At 37.3% G+C, this 15,923-nt stretch overlaps 2 protein-coding genes and 1 long non-coding RNA gene across 3 annotated transcripts in view; 2 read left to right on the forward strand and 1 right to left on the reverse strand.

The window, feature by feature from the left end:
• Positions 1-4,755: 4,755 nt before the first annotated feature.
• LOC147495968 (granule-bound starch synthase 1, chloroplastic/amyloplastic-like) lies at positions 4,756-6,773 on the reverse strand. The gene is made up of 3 exons (XM_086564740.1): positions 5,693-6,773; positions 5,473-5,601; positions 4,756-5,349 (listed from the first exon to the last, which is right to left on the reverse strand). Exons 1-3 carry the CDS (start codon positions 5,711-5,713, stop codon positions 5,233-5,235), a joined length of 267 nt encoding a protein of 88 aa, XP_086420866.1. The 5' UTR covers positions 5,714-6,773; the 3' UTR covers positions 4,756-5,232.
• Positions 6,774-11,089: 4,316 nt separating this feature from the next.
• On the forward strand, positions 11,090-12,250 carry LOC147495969 (uncharacterized). Its single transcript, XR_015197890.1, has 2 exons — positions 11,090-11,380; positions 11,999-12,250. It is a non-coding gene; the product is annotated as an uncharacterized LOC147495969 (long non-coding RNA).
• A 927-nt stretch (positions 12,251-13,177) lies between these two features.
• The window catches only part of LOC147495970 (disease resistance protein At4g27190-like), a 56,644-nt gene continuing 53,898 nt past the window's right edge, over positions 13,178-15,923 (forward strand). The window contains exon 1 of the mRNA XM_086564742.1: positions 13,178-13,325. The gene's annotated coding sequence lies outside the window, so the exon portion shown is untranslated. The remainder of the gene's footprint in view (positions 13,326-15,923) is intronic.

Below are 15,923 nucleotides of genomic sequence, written 5' to 3' on the forward strand. Positions count from 1 at the left end.
AGGAAGATGAAGGAGGGAGATGAAGAGAAAATCAGGAGATGAGAGGAGGAAGATGAAGGAGGGAGATGAAGAGAAGAGCAGGAGATGAGAGGTGGAGAAAGATGAAGGAGGGAGACAGAGAGTGAGAGAGAAACTATTAGGGGGACATGCATGCATTGTGCAACCAAGACACATTTTCGCTTTAAAAAAAAAAAAAAGCCAACTCAAGAACGTTACCATACGCTCACTTGATTATTAGTTCAGACTTTTCATCTCGTTTGACTTATATTTCAATGCCGGTTAGCTAGATATACCGCGACATATATCGGCATTGACTGAAATGACTCACACTCTTGAAAACAAAAAACAAAAAAAGGCCTCGTCTCGTCTGGAATTATTTATCAAGAAATTGGTCCCAAGGCCCAATTTTGGGGAAAATGAAGTCTAGAGGACGCGGTTTTTTGTGAGTAACTCACAAGGACAAATTTTAGAGAAAAGTAACTCACGAACCCACTATTTCAAAATTAGTAACCCTCAAGGACAAAATAAGTTGGTCCTGTCTTTTTACATTTTTTTAAATGCCAGTTATATCATTATGTGAAAATAACCCTCAAGGACAAATGGCCCGGATTTTAAATAAATATTTTATGATTTTACCCTTTTTATCATTTTACTATGAACAATGAGTGTTCATACTTTCTACTGGTGTATGAACAATGAGTGTTCATACCTTCTGCTGGTGTATGAACAATGATTGTTCATATCTAAATAGGTGAATGTACCTTATACAATATATTGATGAATGTTCATACCCAAAGACTATGAACATTGAATGTTCATACCCAAAGGACCAAGGACTATGAATATCGAATGTTCATACTCAAGGACTATGAACATTGAATGTTCATACCCAAAGGACCAAGGACTATGAACATTGAATGTTCATACCCAATCAATGTTCATATCCAAGGACTATGAACATCGAATGTTCATACCCAAATGACTACGGACAATCAATGTTCACTATGAACATTGAATGTTTACTATGAACATCGAATGTTTATACCCAATCAATGTTTATACCCAAAGACTACGAACAATCAATGTTCATACCTACCAATTGAAAAAAATTTAAAAATAGTCATGAACAATGATTGTTCATGTTTGATGTATGAACACTTTTGATGTATGAACAATGATTTTTCATACTCCCAAATAGGTATGAACAATCCATGTTCATAATTGGATCAATGTTCATACCTATTAGATCATTGTTCATAGCTCCAATATGAATGAACACTCATTGTTCATAACTAATGTTTGTAATTGGGGGTATGAACAATGATTGTTCGTACTAAATACACTAGGTCGTTTCGTCTGGCCAGGCTGTTAATTATTTGGCGTTAGGAGTATACTTGACATTTTTATTTGGCGTTAATGGTATATACTTGAACTTTCATCTACCTGGTCTCTGGTAGTTTTGTGAGTTACTCCCTGATTATTTATTTTATGACAAGGATGAAAATGAGGACGTTGATTTCATTAATGATAATCGGATCCATCATTTCTTGTAATGCTTCTTCATCAACTCTTCATCCTATTACAAATCAAATCCATTTACAACTTTTCAACAACCCCGGATCTTTCCTTGAAAGGTTTTTAATTATTAATTTTAGTTATTTTAATTACAAGATCGATTGCATTTTCTAATTTTGTTTTTCTTATTCACCAGTTTAGAGGAAACGTATGAGGCGTTAAGAACATTTCAGGTTCTCGGCATAGAAACAGATGGAGGGACTTGCCCACTTATTGAGTTAACCAGCCTTTGAATTGTCAATTAGTTAATGCTGCTCTTCTCGAGGGCATTGCTTCAAAACTTCAAGCTGTTATTAAGGAATCCACTTCAAAACTCCATTTATAAAACTCAGTCAAAGTGATGGAAGATGGCGTTATAGTTATAGTGGTGCTGAATCTAGCACTGATTCTCATCCTGAAATATATAGCATACAATCTAATTTTTTTGCCCTGAATCTTGTGAGCACGGTTGCACTCGCGGCCTTGAGTTTTCTTACACCTTTCTATCTCTTTTCTTGTGCATATACATGTTTGGTATAGGTTCGTTCTGGAATGTGAGCAAATAGGGGGTTTGATAGAATAACTTCATCCGCGATAGGGACACTGAACCCTAGACTCAACGCCATAATCTCTTTGATAGTTCCCCTCATCTCATACATCCAATATACCCGAACCTAGCTCGTTTCCGATCGTTCTGCCCTGAAAAGAATCTGCACATTCTAAAACTTATCTCTTTTGAAGGGTTATAAATTTGACAGGGCTGTTTTGTTCTCTCTCTCTCTCGGTTACCTTATAAAAGATGAGCCAGTAACACATTAAATGGGCGGGAGGTTGTAGCATAGGTGGGGAATGGTAGTAAGTGGTTAAAGTTTTCTCAGTTCTCTATTCATGTCAGACAGAGGCATGCCAATGTATGTGTATATCTGTGAGTGAATGAAATTCTTGAAAGTAATCTTTGTGGCAATGCAATAACTCTTACAGGACTAGCACTTGAAGCACTTGCTGGAGTTGTTTCATTAGCTTCCTCAGAAATTGACGAGTCAATGGTAAGAGATTGGAAATTACGTAAAATGTTTGGTAATAGTTGTTACAAAGGACAAGGTGATTAAATAGCTATGACGGTTATAATGGTGTTATAGTGCATAAGATGCAAAGTCTCTTTTATAGAAAATAATTATCTAAGATGGATTAAATTGTAAAACAGAAAGTGAAAGTTGAATTTGAGAGTTAGATTTAACAGTGTTATTGAAATCACCAAAGGAAATAAAAAGCAATCTACAAATTTAAATTCAATTTGTTGTTTAGAACTTTATTTCAGTAAATGTCCCTTGTTTCTTCGGTAAATGGTTATTTATAAATGGTCAGACATTTTGCTTGGTGGTCCTTATTGGTACTTTTCCAATAGATTAATCTTATTGCCTCTCTTTTCTCTCTTATTGCCTAGAGGCATTTTTTTTTTATTAATTTTATTTTGAGAATTCATTGCTATGATTTTTTTCGAATGATTTGGATTATTGTCACCATTGCCTGTGGCACATTTTGTATGTCAGAACTGCAGGCCCTTTTTTTAAAATAAACTGAGAATTGTCTTTTGATGTTAAGACAGCCCCATTGGCAAACCTATTGTAACATATTTCGGTGTTTTCTGATGTTAAGACAGCCCCATTGGCAAACCTATTAGTTGTGCTATGGTGGCCAAAATATATTTCAAATAGCAAAAGTGGCCAACCTTTGGGATTAAGCATGTTCCGACTTCCGAAGGCTGTGTCTGGTGCAGGGGGTTAGCATACCCTATCCCTTGGAAATAGAGACATTTTAGTATAGTGTTTGGTCCGAATAAAAAGTTAATACAACATAATCAAAGACCATTAATACTGAGTAGTTGAGAATCTTCCCAATTGACCCACGTCAGCTCTTTTTTTCTCTCGGTGACACATCGATTTTACCTAAAAAACGAATTATAATGCTTTTGGTGATTTCAATTGTTCAGAAATTTCAAAATATATAAAAACCCAAAATGGATAAGTAGATAAAAACCTCTTCCTTAAATCTTATCTCCATTCTTAAATCTTATCTCCATTCTCTCTTCCAATTCACCTGTATTGGAAAATGAACCAAAATCTTTCTACTAAATACTTTTTTGACTATTGGCTCAATCTTCCTTGCCGAGTTAGGAACTGCCTTGAGAAACTCGATTGTTGTTGGGATTCGCAGTGAACACAAAAATAAAAAAACAAAAGTAACCCATCAATTATCTGGCTATGGGTTTTACGGGGGACTGACTTGAACGAATTCTGATTTATTGATTGGTTCAAGAATATGTCCAACAACAACGACAGGAACAGGAAAGTTGATCATTGAGTCAGTGCCCTTTTTATGTGAGAAGATATTGGAGACTAATCCGGGTAGTTTTGCTGACTTCACCACTAAAGATGACTCAACCTTTCATCGTCTTTTTATTTCATTCCATGACTCCTTGCACGGCTTCGAGCTAGGTTGTCATCCCCTCCTTTTCCTTGATAGCGTATCTCTAAAGTCTAAATATCAGGCGACTTTATTAGCTGCGATAGCAGTCGATGGGGACGATGGTGTTTTCCAGTTGCCTTTGCTGTTGTAGATTCGGAGACTGTCGATAACTGGCATTGGTTTTTAATGTAACTGAAAACTGTAGTTTCAACTTCTCAACCCATAACATTTGTGGCAGATGTCGACAAGGGCTTGAGAGAATCAATATCTCAGGTATTTGAAAATGGTTTCCATGCTTATTGTCTGAGGTACCTTTCAGAGAGCTTCAGGAGAGATCTACCGACACAGTTTTCTCAAGAGGTGAAACGTATGTTAGTTGGGGATTTTTATTCTGCTGCTTATGCACCCAGAGAGGAGGAGTTTGAAAGGAGCCTCGAAAGCATCAGGCATTTCTCCTGAAACTTACGAGTGTACGGTGCATGGTAAGCCTGAACATTGGGCAAATGCGTTATTTGGCGGTGCAGGTATAGTTTAGAGGCAAGAAACCTCCTACACCATACTGGCTGATGTTATATTGTATGCAAAATGTAAACAGTTTTGCCTAATTTGCGTATTTGATTAGAAAAATAGATTAATAGACTAAAGAAGATATCAACCATGTTGCTCAAGTATGATAGGTTTTTAGCCTATGTTTGCTTATACTTTACTTGGTGATGAATGGATTACAGATTATCAGTATATAAATTATTGACTTCAGTTGGGTAAGTGTAAAAAATTTTGTTTCAAACTCTTCCTACAATATCTAAGTTTCACATTGCTCAAAGTTAATGAGACATTTTAAATATTAAGTCTTGGTTTATGTTTTCGTAAGTTTCACATTACCTTGACAATTGATTATGTGTGATTTTGATATTTATATGGTTTATGATGGTGGTTGGTACATATTAACATTTGTTGATAATTTTGGTACTGTGTACTGTGTACAGTTAATTACAGGTACCAGACTGGTAATTCTTTTTTTTTCCCCACTATTTACTAATTAAGCTTATGGATTGGCAATACAACAATCATGTGTTTTGTTGTATGCCACCACAAGCCTTGCCCTTCACCAGTTCACCACATTACACAGAAGACTCTTTGATAGTTGAACAAAATCATGTACAAGGCAACCACATTTATATAGAACTAGCTTCACTAAAATTTCCTTCAGCATCAAGGAGTTGCAACATTTTCCATGGCAAGAGGAGCAATTTCCTCGCCCTCAATACCTGGTTCGCTGCCAGAAACCTCCAAACTCAACAGTGTCTCCTCCCACACCTTGGCAGGTCCCTGAGCCAAAATAATATCTATTAGTATCCCGTGCAAGAATAAGAAAAGGGAAAATGTGATACATGGTTTTTTCTTGAGTTTCAAGTATGTACAGGAGAATTGCAAACATATCTATTCACCAACCTTCCATGAAAAGTCTTGAGCCATGCAATTTTGGATCATCTTAGTCATTGCAGGAGTACCGTAAACTGCAAGGACCCTTTGGACAGTAGTGGTAATGGCAGTCACATCCTCTGGATCTACTGCTTCACACTTTTTAAGGGGAAAAACAGAAGTTAGGTTGATAGCATAAATAACAAGTAGATGGATTTGTAACGCTCAAGCTAAAAAACAATCTACTTACTTTGACATTGAAGCCGCCCATCTGGAATCCAGTAGATCTTCTATCACAGTGTCAACAAGTCCACCAGTTGACGCAACAAGACATGGCTGCACCAGAGTACCAATTATATTTAAGCTCATTTTCCACAATATAGAAAACAATTTTCTTCAATATTCCATTATTGAGAAACGTCATGCAGTTTACTGTTTTACGATCTATGAGAAGAGAGGGTGGCAAAAATAAAAAGAATGCATGAGGCCTGATACAAAATCTCAGGTTGTTCTTTTGACATTAAAGAATTATCTGTGATTGTCAGGAGACAAATATGAGAACAGGATAATTACTCACAGGCCTCCGCCAGTACAGTATAGGTCTGATAGATATGGTGATAGGAAGCGTAGTAATGGCCGCCCACCAAATCAACCAAGAAACCAGTCGTATGATCACCAGGGTTCTGCCCAAGGAGATGACAGAACTATGCACCACAACAGAACTACGGTTCAAGGGAAAACTTTGGTCCAGATCCAGGTCCAGCCAAACCAAGAGTAGGAAGGAACTGTGGGTACAACAAAACTGTCCACCACAGCAAAAGTTTGCTCCAAGTCCAGCCGCACCAGGAGATGGAAGGAACTATGTGGCACAACAGAATTATCCACTGCAACAAAACTTCAATTCAACTCCAGCTGGACCAGGAGATGGAAGGGGCACTGGGGTACAATCGAACTCCGTACCACAAAGCTACATACCTCAGCAGAACTATGGTCCAGTTCCAGTCGGACAACGGACTGGAGGAAGAGAGACTTATCAGGAAGAGCGGAGAGAATCAATGCCTTCGTATCAGAGGACTTCCCACAGGCGGGAAAAGGAGATAATATACCTCCAGAGAATAGGGATCTCAGAGGCGATAGTAGGAACTTTGGTCCTGCTGCTGGAGGCTACAAGCCGGCAAGGAGCTGCCTCTAGCTATAGTCAGAGTTATCCAGGGCCAGACAAAGGACAAAGATTCTCGCAGATGGAGCAGAGGGAAAGGAATATAAGTTGAAGCCCATCGGAGATGCAGGGTCTATTATTGATGCTGGTGGGATTTTCGCTTATGCTAGGAAGACTGGGATGATTTCTTCTGCAGCACCTTCTTAAGGTTTTGCTAAAGCCCACTGTCTTTGGTTTCTATGGATGTTTACTAATGAGCATGAAAAATATTGGGTTCTATTATTTTCTCATTTTGGTGATGTTCTTTATTGCTCTTTTTAAGCTTTTGTTTATAGACTCCAAGGGTCATGCTTTTTGTAATACTAAGTGTCTTTCATTTTAAAATACAATTTGTTTGTGTTTTTGTATTTTTGGAGTAGATGATAAATGCATTGGTTTGTATTTGTTCTGCCTAAGCATTTTTCGGATTATAATTTCTTTGTATATGTATGTTCTGCATGTGCATGTATTGTTTCTTCACATTCTTGCCTCTTATTCTGGATACTTGGGCTACATATATAAATTATTTCAAGTTTGGGGGATGCACTTCTTAGTCTGTCACTGTTCTATTGAATATATCAAAATATATTGCCTTAAGTTATCAACAGTCCTTGGCGAAAGCAGGCCAAGAGAAGCGTACTTGAAACTGAGCTTAGAGGGGCCAAGAGAAGTGTTTATGAAGTTTTGAAGACATGAAAGAGGGGCCTTGGGTTTCCATGTGAAGAAACCATCGATAGTGTACCTCATCCATAGAGGGAGAGGTTTTGACATGTTTGTAAGTACCCAACCAACACGATTTTATTTTTTCTTGAATTTATATTGTTTTTTTTTTTATTCATTTTGGGGTTTAAACTATTTTATGAATGATTTTTATTTGTTAATGGACATTTTATTCATGTTTTGTTGAATTTGAGTGATTTTATTGTAGGAATGCAAGTGTTTTATTTATTAATTTAAGTTGAATTATTTATTCCATATCTTTCAAACAACGGAATTACATATCTCAAACGATGAATTACATATGCCGTCGATCATCTATATGTATTTCAACACAACTTTTCCACGTATGTTAAATCAAACATGGCTGACTTCACTAACACAGCTTACTGCCTCTTAGTGTTCCTCATTTCCTTTGTCTTGGTTAGATATATCTTTAAAACAAGAGCAAACCATTACAATAGCATCCGGAGTCCACCGAGTCCACCAGCTTTACCGATCATCGGACACCTTCACTTCCTAGGCCCAATATTGCATAGGTCCTTCCAAAATCTATCACGACGATTTGGTCCACTTATACTTCTAATGGACATACTCTCATTTCTTTAGCCCCCAACCTCTTTGGCTCTGCCATCATAAGGCCTCCTCTAGCACTAAACTTTTTTTTTTTGTCATGGAGCCTCATTTCTGTTTTGGTTCAATCTTCATCGTTTAGATTCAATCTATGCTAGATGATTGCTTTTTAGTTTGACATAATCTATGCTCAGTAGGCTTCATATTGATAAACTTCAACCACTATCACCATTTTTCATCATTTAATTTCAAATATTAAGGTCAAATCTTCCCCTAATGTTTTTTACTCTTTCTAAGTGCGAGTATTAAACAATGAGATATCTATATTGTTATGATTTTCAAGTTATGACAGGATTTAAGTTTATGAAATGTTGAAAATACAGAAGAGATTATGCCGAAATTTTTGTAAGATTATTCTGTCTTTGTTTAGTTTGAGTTTTGCTTAGTTGGTCCGATCACGTCCCGAGTTTCATAATGACTGTAAATTCCATGTGTCTTTGGTAATCAGCCATTATAAAATTTGGGGCGTGACATAGTTGATGACTGATGACATGCACCTTGGTATTGTCTTAATATGGTAAAATATACAAGTAAGAAGCTAGCAGTTACATGATTCATCATGGGTTAGGGGGTAACGAATCAAGCAGTAGCTAGACTTGCTAGCAATGTTTTTGAGTGTGGTTGATGATGCTATTTTGAACTTTGCCCCTCCACTAAATGTATAGTGGAAAAAACTCTCTGGGGTATTTATGATACAAGTCATTGAATGCAACTGACAAGGTGTTCCTCTCTACCTATATTTTGACACATTTAACGTCCAAAGTTCTTATATGTTTTGGTGATGAGGGTATGTTAGCTAAACTTTTTGAGTGATTATATATATATATATATATATATATTATTTATTCAAGTGGACTTTAAGCTTTCGAGTCATTAGCTATTTATGTAGCAAGTCCGGCCATAGGCCGGGCCAAATGGCTAGTACAACATACAAGTCGGTAAAGAGCGTATTCACAAAAATGTACGTTTTCCGAGAAGTGAGGAATCCCACAAAAAACGTTTGATGCTGAAAATCTTCTGTAAAATAATGTGTCGTAGGTTAAACCTTGGACTCTATGTTGTTATAAAGTTACTTTTCAATGAGTGGAATGTTCCCTTTCTACTGGATTGTATATAATATTTGGTGCTTCAAACACTGCCGAATGATAAAGTGGATCCATCTGAGTTTAGGTTTTGTTTTGATGTGACCTGTCACTAGTTAACAAAGGGTGATATCCTTCACTTTCTGCACCATGTGTGTCATGTGAAGCTCGTATCAGGTATTAACTGAGTTGTGTTAGTTATAGTTACGTAACAGTTTTGGTTATCGTATTCTTGTCTTTCAGGTAGCTTGGATGAAGCTGTTGAATTATATAGGAAAGGCCTTCAAGTTATAAAGGATTCAAAATGCATAGCTATGGATGATGAAGTCATGGAGAAGATTAGGATAGAGTTGGCAGATTTATATCACATTGCAGGAAGGTAGTGACTTGCTTCCGATATGCCATGGGCTTTTTGTAAAGAGTATTTGTACTTTGAAGTTAAAATCCATTATATTTTCCATTTTCCTATTATCTCATTGCTTCCTCAACAACAAAAACACTTTGTTAGGGACAAGTGAATCGCCCGTTATGAAAGGAAAAAAGGAATGTCTGAGATGTGTCTAACCAAATTGTTGTATCCTCAACTGTCTTAGAGAACACGAGGGCCGAGAGCTGTTGAAGGAGTGTTTGCTAACAACTGAGAAGTATAATGGAAACGAGCACCCCAGTTCAGTGACCCACCTGTTAAACCTTGCTACCTCATATTCACGCTCAAAGAATTTTGTGGAGGCTGAACACTTACATAGGGAAGGTCTCCGGATCATGGAGACGGCTATGGGATCTGAGGATCCATCAATCACTGTCCCAATGTTAAGCCTTGCCGTCACACTTTACCATTTAAAACAGGACGTAGAGGCGGAGCAATTTGCCTTGGAGGCCGTGCGCATCCATGAAAGGGCATTCGGGAATAAATCTCTGATATATGGTAAGCGCTTTCCAACTTAGTCCATGACAGAACTTAGTCTTAACCATGACACAAGTTAAGTAGTTAGTTAGTTTATTATTCTTGTTCCTTCACAGAGGATTTTAATCTGTAAAGTCATTCTAACCATTTTATATGTACGCGAGATGAAACGTAAAAGAGTATACACAAGATTTGTTTGAGTTACTTTTAGGCTAATGACTAGCTGATTTTAGTTTACCTTTACAGTTTGAATCTATTTTCTAACATTTTTGGGAGTTTTAGTGCTCTTAGCTAATGCGGTAATGCCACTCCTTTTTATGTTTGGGTCGGTGTGTGACTCTCTGTTTTTTGTATTTTTCTTGCTCGGGGCGGGTATGATATCTGTACCATGGCCCAAATGTCAATGATTTCACTTGTCAATTTGAACTTCCCGAAGTTAAAACATGAAAGTCTGTGTACAAATTTAAGTGTTCTCTAACACATGGATGTCATGGGTTTCAGAGGAAAACATTTGAATGACACACAGTAACGAAGACCTTTCAGATAAAGAGTCCAAGTAGTTGAGACTACCAATAGCGCAAGTGCTCAATATGAGGTGTATTATACACTGTATAGCAGAACCTGACAACAATATTATCTAGTGTTGAGATTGAATGCAAGCTATGGTTATAAACTTATAATGGTGCTTAAATCAGTTTCTTGACCAATGCTGATTGGGTATCCTTGGCCATTAAGTACCCCCTCCCCTCCGCCTTTTTGTTTACTAATGTGAAATTGTGAATGATGTGTTGATTGTGCAGCGGAAGCTCGACTGTTTGATTTCCATTCAAGCAAGAATAGGGAATGATGATGCTGACGCACTGGCCTTGCTGAAGAGGGTTTTGAGCATTCAAGAGAAAGAGTTGGGTTACAAGTTTAAGAGGTGGTGACTTGGCTGAAAAAAATTGTGTTCTACTTGGAAAAGATGGGAAAGAAGGAGGAGAAATTGCTTCTACAAAGGAGATTGTCTATGCTCAGAACCAAGTACAAAAAGAAGGTTCACTATTGGGGATGTTGGCTCATATCTTTTTATGACTTCTTTTGGACGACGGCAGCTGGGACTGAACTGATTGGAGCTTCTTTATATGTGAGTTCAACTATTCTCACTTTTCTCTACCTGCACAATTTCATGGAAAGAAACTTTCTTCTACGGTCGGATTCAAGAGTTGCATATGGGACTAGAGGGCAAATCGCCAAATCCCAAATTTTCTCGATGACTACCAGATGAGGATTGAGGAAGTATGCAGTGACAGGTAGATCTTCTGGGATAAGCGTAACTTTGTTCAAAGTTGGAAGTCCAGCCCCTGGAGTGATGTTGGCACATACTCTAAAACCCTTCAAGGATCTTGGTTGCGCAGCAGAAAGGTACAATCTTCATGACAGTATTAGCTACTCATGCAACAAGTCCCCTCCAGTAAATGAGGAAGGGTTGTAAGAGACTAAAGGAGTCTGTTGTAAGATACTAAAGGAGTCTAATGCAATGCTAGGCTGGAGCCAGTAAAGAAAGTAAAGGATACCCGTATTTGTTGTAATCGGTATCAATGGCTATAGGTTTACTAATGGTGAAGTTCTTTGCCATGTTTACTTGAGGGGCTTTGCTAGTTCCTTTTTAACTCTTAGAGATAGATTACGACTGACAAGAAGTGGGCTACTTCAGCTGAGATTCCACCACTGATTCACAAACCAATCACTGTCGACAAGTAGGTGGCATGCTACTTTAACCTTGAACTTGAACTTAAGTTGGGCAAAATAATGCTGTTTCCTTACAAGCCATAGGTTAATTCTGTTTTCTGCTGCTTTAATAGTAAGGCGTGTGTCCTTCTTGACATATCATATCAAATTTGACCTATAAGATTTGGAATCAACATGAGATACATATATGCTATGTTTTATTTGTTTGTCGAGCACTTTTATTATCCTTTCTGTCATTGTGTTTGATATGCTCTTTTGCTTCCTTAAATCTGCAAATACTGGTGCATATAGGAGGACAGACTGGGAGAATTTGGCACCTCAGCAACAAAATTTTGTATGGGAACTAAGCCAAGCTTTTGCAACTATTTCTATTGTTTCACTAGAAATATGGGTGACATATTTTCTTTCTTTATAAGTTTCAACAGTTGTCAGCAATCTGTGTATATATATGAGTATCACATTCATAACTTGTAAATACATGTGCCTCAAAACTTATTGTCGTTGAAGATGATACGCCAAAAATAAACTCAACGATTAGTTATACATCTCTTTCTCATATTCTTGTGAGACCACAAACGGTTGTTCATCAACTATGTTTCTCAAACTCTTCATTACACCTTGTTCTTTATGCTAATTGTTAAATCATTTTGCTGATGAAAGGATTAAGAACCACTGATACGTTAGCTAAAAGTTTCAAAAAGTGGAGCATGTATGTTAATAACATGCAAATTATATACACAAAATTCAGTGTTCAATATAAGCCTAGGGATCTAAACGATTTTGAAAGGTGCCTGCCCTTACAGAGAGCCTAGTAGTAGAAGATTATCAATCTGGTGATAAACTCTGTATTAGAACAAGGGTACGAGTGATGTTGCCTTTTCAATTTGTTCTCTCTTATACGGTTATACCTAATGGCTAACAGAACAACGGAAGCACAAAAAACTCGGTTTTCTGGGCAAAGTTGTGAGGCAAAAGGAATCAAAGAGTGTATAAATTGGTTCAATTCAGAACACTAGCGGTTTTTATCGGTAGGAACCTCGAAGCACCTGCACGTGTGTGTATTCATGAATACTGTAGAGATTAGTCGGTTACCTATTCAAGCTTCAAAATTTTGATTTTAACTAGCAAGTTATGTATTCATTCATTTATTTTTTTATTACTTAGTTTACATTTAAACCGATGTTAATTCCGGACCAGACTTTGTACAATATTTACACCATTCACACTGATCACATTTGTAATGAAATTTGCATTTTTTATGTCGGCAAAAACAGAAAATCGGATGATAAAAAATTCAAATGAAGTTACGTAGGAAGCAAGTCAACAACAGTCCAGGAAGCATCTTACGATCTTACCAAAGTACCAAGCATAACATTCAAATGATGACCCACCACCATGCACAAAGGAAGAAGACATGAAGGAAAGAGAAGAGACCTAGTAATAATACACTGTAAAATATGATATTTGTGGCTCCCACATTCTCTCTTTTTTATCACCATTGTCATATACAAATAGAGGAGAGAGTTTTCCATAACTTCTTTGTGGTGGTCTGCTTAGCTTGGTCGATCTTGGACTAGTACTCAGCTTAACATCACTCGATCAATTATTATATTACAAGGTCAGTTCATTACAATTTTTTTCTTCCTTGTTAGTTGCTATTATACACTTGATTATTACTCTTGTTTTTTAATCTTCATTTATTGTTAAAGAACATAACCATGTTCTGCAAACTTAAACTCTTGATCCATCACTTATTTGAAATCTGAGCTAACCAATTCTACTGATAAAGTCCAATGATGACTATCTCTTAAAACTGATTTGTATTTTTAGTTGTTAATTCTCCAACTTTACATGATTTTAAATGTGCAGATATCCAATTCGTACTTGAACGTTTTCCTTTGGTTCTTGTTATTAGAGGTTTAGAGAACAACCAACTGCCCAAGCAAGTGAGATTATACATATTTTCTATTTACTTAATGTTATGTATTTTACATATATCTTACTGGAGTAGCTCTATCATATCTCATCACTTTAATTAACAACCAACGTGTTGTAATGACAGGTATGGAATTTCCTACAGCAGTAGTTGGAGCAGATGTTCAAAGCGTACTGACTCGTGCGTTTACTCAGTCGTTGGGTGTTAAAAGTCTGAGTGAACAAACTCAGACACTGAGAAACAAAAAAGGAGAACTGATTTACAGAGTAAACAAGGTGAAAGAAATTCTGCAAATCGCAAAGAGACATGGAAAGATGCGCACACAGGACGCACAAAATTGGTGGGATAATGCCGACACTATTATATATATGGCAGATGACGTGGACAGAGAAGCCAACGTTGCAAAAATATGCCCAACTGGATTTTTTTGTACGCCTAATTGTTGTTCACGACTGAAGTTGCAAAAAAAAATTTTGAAATGCGTTGAAGTGATGGATGATCTCTTAAGTAAGGCTAATCATTTTCTAAGAGTCTTTAACGCTTTGGGGAATGGAGATGCCGACTGCCAATTTTACGACTGATTGGTAGTACTGCTCATAAGATCCTCAAGATGGTTTGTGAATGTATAGTAGGTGATGAGTTTGAGAAAATTGGTGTCTACGGCATGGGTGGCGTGGGAAAAACTACCATTATGAAGACAATCAGTAACCAGCTCGTGCAACAATGTATTCGTTTTGAAAATGTTTTGTGGGTCACTGTATCCAAAGATGTTGATGTTCAAAAACTTCAAAATCAGATTGCAAAGAGAGTCGCATTGGATCTTTCTGCTGAACAAGATGAAGCTATACGGTCGTCAATGTTGCTAAGTGCATTGCGTAGAAAGGGAAAATTTGTGCTTATCCTAGATGACATGTGGGAGGCATTTGATTTACAAGATCTTGGAGTTCCCGAACCTACAAAAGACAATGGGTGCAAGATAGTATTGACTACCAGGTCAAAGGAAGTGTGCGAAGGAATGTTGTGCCAGAAAGATGTGAAAGTTGATCAGCTTTATGAGGACGAAGCATGGGAACTGTTCTTGGCAAATGTTGGTGAGGAGCTTGTTCTGGAAGTGAAAGAGATTGCAAAAGCAATTGTTGCAGAATGTTGTGGTTTGCCCCTTGCAATCAACACAATTGGTCGATCTCTGAGAAGAAAAGATGTTGATGAGTGGCGAGTTGCATTATCAGATCTACGAGAATCTACAGGTTTGAACATGGTCATGGAGTTGAAAGTCATTCAGCGTCTGAAATTCAGTTATGATCAACTAAAGGAAAGCCACCAAAAGTGTTTCTTATATTGTGCATTGTATCCTGAAGATGATGAAATCAACACTCGTGAGTTGATTGAGTATTGGGTTATGGAAGGGTTAGTCAAGGGATCTAGCAAAGAAGATGAAATGCGTCGTGGCCGTGTTATACTGAATATACTAAAGCGGTGTTGCATGCTAGAAGAAGTTTCTTCTGAAGGTCGTAGTTATAAAGATGATAGGGACCTTGTTATAATGCATGATTTGATTAGGGATATGGCTCTTTACATCACAAAATCAAAACCTAAATTCATGGTCAGAACTGGGCTTTCATCAACCGAAATACCGCATGAAGATGATTGGTCGGAAGATCTTGAAAGGGTTTCGTTTATGGAAAGTGGTATAGAAGATATTTCAATTACTCCTAAATGCCCAAAACTCTTGACATTGATCCTTGCTCAGAAGTATTATATTCTCGGATCAAAACAAAGCGAGTTGCTTTGGTTTTTATGCACATGAATAGTCTGACGGTTCTCGATTTATCTATGACTCGTATTGAGTCATTACCAGATTCACTTTCTGATTTGGTGAATCTTCGTGGTTTACTCTTAATTAATTGTGAGAAATTAGTTAGAGTGTCTTCTCTATCCAAGCTTCAGTCCGAGAGTGTTGAAGCTCACATATTCGCCATAGAAGAACTGCCTCATGGGATGGAAATGTTGGTCCACCTCAGATGCCTTGATCTCAGTTTCAATCGTAAATTGAAAGAAATGATCCCTTCAGGATTGATATCCAAGTTTTCTTTACTTCAAGAGTTACAATTGGTGAGAATAGAAGCGATGTATGCACGAGAAAGAGGGGGAGATTTCGTGCAGGAACTCTCAAGCTTGACACACTTGGAGAATCTTACAATCCAATTTCACGAGCTGTCGGACTTTATTTCCTATGGTGAATTTACAAACTTTGAAAAGTTAAAAAAGTATTTTATTCAA

The sequence above is a fragment of the Coptis chinensis genome, chromosome 6, assembly GCF_015680905.1.
Source record: "Coptis chinensis isolate HL-2020 chromosome 6, ASM1568090v1, whole genome shotgun sequence".
In the NCBI taxonomy this organism is placed as follows: domain Eukaryota; kingdom Viridiplantae; phylum Streptophyta; class Magnoliopsida; order Ranunculales; family Ranunculaceae; genus Coptis; species Coptis chinensis.